The 5,845-nt window shown below is 52.2% G+C and overlaps 1 protein-coding gene across 1 annotated transcript; it reads right to left on the bottom strand.

The window, feature by feature from the left end:
• Window positions 1-754: 754 nt before the first annotated feature.
• Window positions 755-5,572, bottom strand: PIM3 (Pim-3 proto-oncogene, serine/threonine kinase). Its single transcript, XM_034063115.1, has 6 exons — window positions 5,094-5,572; window positions 4,703-4,812; window positions 4,516-4,566; window positions 3,898-4,261; window positions 2,493-2,669; window positions 755-2,365 (listed from the first exon to the last, which is right to left on the bottom strand). The coding sequence occupies exons 1-6, from the start codon at window positions 5,176-5,178 to the stop codon at window positions 2,181-2,183; spliced, it is 972 nt and encodes a 323-aa protein (XP_033919006.1). The 5' UTR covers window positions 5,179-5,572; the 3' UTR covers window positions 755-2,180.
• Window positions 5,573-5,845: the final 273 nt, after the last annotated feature.

The raw sequence follows: 5,845 nt of genomic DNA, 5'->3' as shown, positions 1-5,845 counted from the left end.
CTAAATGTACTCTGTAGATCCCTCTGTGGTAGTTAAGCCTAGTAATAGTTACCATGCCCACAAAAGGACTGAGCCGCTAGTCTCTAGCTGCAGAGAAAGTAGGTAGAACTCAGTACTCTGCAAGACTTAACTTCCAACATCGTAAGATGGACATTTCTCTTGCCTTTTGCTATGGATGAGAATAGCATGTGTTCCCCAGAACTTTATGAAGTGACACAGTAGTCTTTTCAGTAATTTAAGGGAGCTGAAGAAGTTACCCTGCCCTCCAAGAATGCTGTCCCTTTCCTGTAAGGGCACGGGAAATCCCTGCGCACCCCCCAGGAGGAAAGGGTAAGCAGGAAGAAGGAAACTGAATGTAATGGAAAGTAAACATGTCAACTGTTAAAACAGTTCCCAGCAGTGACTACAAAAAAAGAAATCCTTACTTGTTTATATTTAAGCGTTAAGTACAGTGACAGCTCAGCTATTCAGTGTTTACAGAGCTACCCCCTCCCTCTCCTCCTATTACTGGCTAATTCCCTTCTATGCAGGCCGCTGGTGCTGTTGTATTGTACATCATCTCCAAATCAACACCAAATACAGCAATGGAGTAGATACAGTCAAGATGAAGGGTCGTTTAATTCTCCAAAATGGTCAGTGCTTAATGGCATAGACTTATTAACTGCAGGCCTTTACAAGCAAGAAGAGAATACATGTTCCCAAGGTGGTATCAAGAGTAGCAGTGAAAGTAAAAGTGAGCACACAAACACAGAACTGTTATATACAAAAAAAGTTTAATTGAAATACCTGTATAAAAAATATGATCTCCATACATTTCACACTTAAACAGAAGAAAAAAAAAAAAAACCAACCAAATCCAAGCTGCATAAATGCAACCAGATCACAGAAACACAGCTATTAAAATAAATTAAGGTTTTTGACTCTGCCACTCTACCTTCCAGAGCCAATGCACGGAGACTGTACAATGTCAATAATTTAAAACCCTTCCAAACAGCATTACTTTACATTTCTGGTACAATAATACCAGACAAAAGGCATACTGACTAACTTTAAAAAGTCTTTCTATTTCCCTTAAATTAGACTTTGTACAACAATTTTCCATCTTCCAACAAAAATTGATAAGGTCAGAAATTTTTTTGTTGTTTTTTTTTTTTTTTTTAAACAAAAGTTGACAGGAATGCAGAAAAAAAAAAGTGCCATGGGCAAACCACTAGAATTCCCATGGGGAGAAGGAGGGGAAAGCACAGTGTTGAGTAACTCTAACCAAATAAATTAACCAAATAAATAGCCACAGCTGAAACCTGTGGGAAGTCTTCTAAATTCCAAACAATAAATAACTGTATAGTACATGGGAAAAAAACAAGTTTACATAAACACATTATACAGGTATGGAAAAAAAGTAAAGTCCTTGAATATTGCATTGATTGTGCATTCAACATGCCCATACATACTTTTAAGACTCGCAGGGTGACAAAAGGCCGGGGGGAGTTGAGAAAGGGGCTTCTCATGCCCAATGGTAGAGATGCTAAAAGGAACATGAATAAATGTTTCTGATAAAAAAGCTGATATACCTGTTCATATTTCTGTGCAGGCTATAGGAAATATTTTGAGCAGCAGAGGTGGGTTGGATTTGGAAAAGGACTAGGGCAGGGGGGGCAGGAGTGAAATGTCTGTGTTCAAGTATTCCATCACCAGTGGATGGGACTACTTCATTCAATCACCGAACATGTTCTCCAATGCATCATAGGAGCTGCTTCCTCCAGCACCGAGTCTAAAGGGAGCAAATTCCTATAATGAAATGGATCTTCTTTGGACATACACAGCTCAAAAAAGAAAGTCCCACTGAAGCAGCTTTCAAAAAGGCACTCAAAAGCAAATAAAATCTAGTCCAGGCTCTATGAGAGCAAAAAAGTTTACCATGTATTCAAGAGGTCACTGCTTTCTTAATAAGGTCAGTCTTTGACTAAGTACTGGCCTGCATCTCCCAAACATCAGCGTTTCCAAAGGAAATCTCATTCCAAAGCAGAAACCAGCAAAGGGGGAAAATAAAATCAAGTCCCTCAGACAAAGATTCAACTACAGATTAATGAATGCATTTTTTTAGCCCCTCCTAAGTATTGGCAGCAGCACTGTGGTCTTTCTGCTTGTAGCTCCCCTCCCAGTGCGAGGTCCTTAGTAATTCACAGACTCTCATTACTTGAACTTGTGCTAGATACATCAGTATCAAGGGTCCGTAGCCTTATGTCACAGTCCTCGGACTTCACGACTTCAGATTTGTGCATCCATTGATGGTCAAATATTTGCTCAAGTGTTGGTCTGTCTGAAGGCCTCAGTGAAAGGCACCATTTGATCAGCTGTTGACATTCTATAACATAAAAAAAAACAAAACCAAAAAAGGTGCTTTTAGATTAGGAAAGTAAAAGGAGAACCAATGCAAGGTCAAAGGTCTTCTATTAGACAAAAACCTATCGCTTGTATAGGGGGCAACTCACCAGGTGAAATTCTTCTCCTGAAGTATAATCGTCCCCTCAAGATTTCTTCATCTTGCTCGAAAGGGATGTCTCCGCAAACCATATCATACAACAGAACTCCCAGAGACCATACTGTTGCTGACCTCCCATGGTATCTGTGGTATCTGATCCACTCTGGAGGGCTGTATACTCTCGTTCCTAAAATCAGGAGAAAAAAAAGAAAAAAATTGAAGTCCATGTTTAGAGCACTTCCACATTGCTCAGCTCATTCTAGCAGCGATAAAAATAAATTCATAAGCTTGTCATGTGATACTTAAAAAAAGAAAATAGCTTTATATTTCTCATGTGCCAAAGCCATTAGAGGTGTAACGTCAGGTCACCCGCGGGGTTACACCACCACCAGACTTGGCTCATCCGGTCGTGCTATCCGCTGCAGGGCCCAGCGCAGCCCATCAGCTGACTGTTTACCGAGGCAGCTCCTTTCACTGACCACGTGGCGTCTGCAGCATCGCACCAAAAATAGACACAAAAGGACAAAGGGGGCTGGCGGGCGGGGAGGGGAGGTGAAACCCCGCTCTGCCCGTGTGACACCAGGCTAATCCGCTTTATCCAATTCCGCAAGCCGGTAAACAAAATAGGGCCGCTTACCATTTCTACGTTTGTAAGCTTCCCCCCCACTGCTGCCTTGCTTCACCGGCTCTGCCCCGGTGCCCGCAGCTCCCCGGGTACCAAATGGAATCGGGAGCGTGGTCATGTGCACCGGGGCTTCGGGTTTCACAACAAACAGATGTGAGTGCGGCAGCTGGTGAGGAGGGAAGGTGTAGGGGAAAAAGTCCTCCTTTACACCAGGGCTGGGGGAAACACTCCCTCTTGTCACACGCTGGCTTATTTCCAGCCTTTCCCCCTCCAAGGCGCCAAGGCGAGCCCCGAAGCTCACATTCCGGCTTTTCCAGGGAATCTATGTTCCCCCTTCGCTTTCAAATCTGCAATGCGGGATTTCCAGGACACTGGCAGAAAGGGAGGGGGGGGGAGCTGCCGCTTCAAGTTAAAAAGAGCGATGTATATAAAAACTGCATATCCACACATGGAAACATCTGACACTGTCGGAGCCTCCGTGTAAACAGATCGCCCTCTAGGAAAAAAAAAATCGCTTTTTCCAAGACAGGGAAACATAAACTGCTGCGTCACTGCCTGGAATCGCTTCTTCCCTACGCAACTGAACACCCCCTAAGCTGCTTCGGGTCCAAAGGTTTCCATTACCGATAGACCCGATATGAACCCCTGCGGCAGCCACAAGGCTCGCTACCACCGGGTGCCAGGAGCAGAAAAAACGGTGGCTGTTGGGAGGGCATCACCCGGGGTGGGAGGGCGGAAAGGGTCTGCCCCAACATGGGCTATCCTGGGAGCTAGGGGTGTGGGCACGTACCATCAAAGTCGGTATAGACTGTGTCCTTGAGAAGGGCCCCCGAGCCGAAGTCAATCAGCTTCAGCTCGCCTGTCCTGAGGTCAACCAGGAGGTTCTCGTCCTTTATATCCCGGTGCACCACGCCGCAGCCGTAGCAGTGGCGTACGGCCTCCAGCACCTGCCGGAAGAACCCGCGGGCCGTCTCCTCGTCCAGAGCGCCCTTCTCCGTGATGAAGTCGAACAGGTCTTTCACCAGCTCGGGCCGCTCCATGATGATCAGGTAGCCGTCGGGCCGCTCGTACCAGTCCAGCAGCTTGATGACCCCTCGGAAGCCGGAGCCCACTTTTTTCAGCAGAACGATCTCCAGGGGCACCATGACCCCGCTCTGGGTAGAGAAGGGGGCGCGGGTCAGCGGCGCGGGGCGGGCGGAGGGGCGGGAGGAGGGCGCGGCCGCCGGGCCCCCTCCGCCGCTGCCGCAGTCCGAGGGGCGGGCGCGGCGCTGCGGCGGCAAACCCCCGCCAAATTCCCTCCCGACGCAGAGGCCGCGCCAGCGGGGCGGGCCCCGCCGCCCACACAATAGCCCCGCCGCGCCGGAGCCCCGCAACGCGCCCGCAGCCCCTTCCTCATCGCGGTACTTACAATCGTGCCCCACTCGGTCACCCTCTCCTTCACCACATGCTTCACGGCGACCTGCGGAGCGCGGAGAAAAGGAGGCGCGTGAGCTGCGGCGGAGAGGGCACCGCCTGCGCCCGCAGTCCACCGCGCCGCGCTCCCACCCGCCGCCATCCCACTGCCACCCCCAGCGTCCGCCCGTCCCGCGGCTCACCGGCAAACCGTCGGCGATCCTGCTGCCCGCGTAGACGGTGCCAAAGCCCCCGCTGCCCAGCACGGAGCCCACCTGGTAGACTTTGTCAAACGGCTCCTTCTCCACTTTCACTGGGGAAACGAAAGGGAAACGCAATGCGTTAGTGCCCACTGCCGTGCTGCGCCAGGAATCGAAAATCATAGTAATAAAAACGCCCGTTGGGCGCCTAATATGCGCGCTGCCCTACTTCTGCCCAAGGCTGTTGCTTACTAGATTAGAAAAAAAATAATCTCTATTTAAAAATAAAAGGGCACCCGAAGTTCCGGGGACAGCGAGGCACCGGCCCCAGCACCCGGTAATGCGGGGCCGCTCCGCTCCCGCGGAGGACACCCCGGCGCCGGTCCCGCCGTACCTGGCTGGAGAATCTTCACCGGCAAGTGGTCCATGCTGGTGGGACTGCAGATGTGAGCCAGCGAGCCAAACTTGGAGAGCAACATCTTCCGAAAGGCGGGGGGTGGCGGTGAACGGTGGGTCCTCCGCGGCAGCACCGCCGGCGTCCTCCCGGCGCGGCTCTCCTCCCCGCGGGGCCGGCGGGCCGCTGAGACCTTCCGCGCGCCTGTTTTCTTGGCCGAAGGCGGACACCGAAGGAGTCCTCGAGGGTCCCCAACGACGCGGGTCCACGCGGCGGCGGCAGTAATTCCTCCGACGAAAGGGGGTTGTCTCAGGCGTCGCTCCCAACGGACGGACGAGAGCCGCCCGCTGCGCTCAGGCAGCAGTAACGCTCGGAGCCCGCCCCTGCGGGGGCCGCGGCGGCAGGGAGCTAGCTGGGCGCCGCAGTACGAGCCGCACGCCGCCGAGCCTGCCCGCGCGCTTCTGAGCCGACGGCGCCGCCGAGCCGCCTCTTAACTCCCAATGTTTTGGTGCGGGCAGAGCGCGGCGAGCGCGCCCAGGATATCCCTCCGCGGGGTACTGGGCGGGGGGGGGGGGAAGGGGAGGGAAACACCTCTCCTCGCCGCCACAGCCGGACCCCTCCCCTCCTCGCTGGGGCGCCCGCCTTGCGGCGGTCGTGACTGCAGCCTCCCATCCCGCCCCTTGGTGCGGACGCGCAGGGGGGAAGATGGGGGTGCTGGGAACTATTTGTTTGTAGTAACCGGCGCGCAGCGT

The sequence above is a fragment of the Melopsittacus undulatus genome, chromosome 5 (assembly GCF_012275295.1).
Source record: "Melopsittacus undulatus isolate bMelUnd1 chromosome 5, bMelUnd1.mat.Z, whole genome shotgun sequence".
NCBI classification, from domain to species: domain Eukaryota; kingdom Metazoa; phylum Chordata; class Aves; order Psittaciformes; family Psittaculidae; genus Melopsittacus; species Melopsittacus undulatus.
The sequence above is the reverse complement of the archived record's forward strand: the minus strand, read 5'-3'. Positions and strand labels throughout refer to the sequence as shown.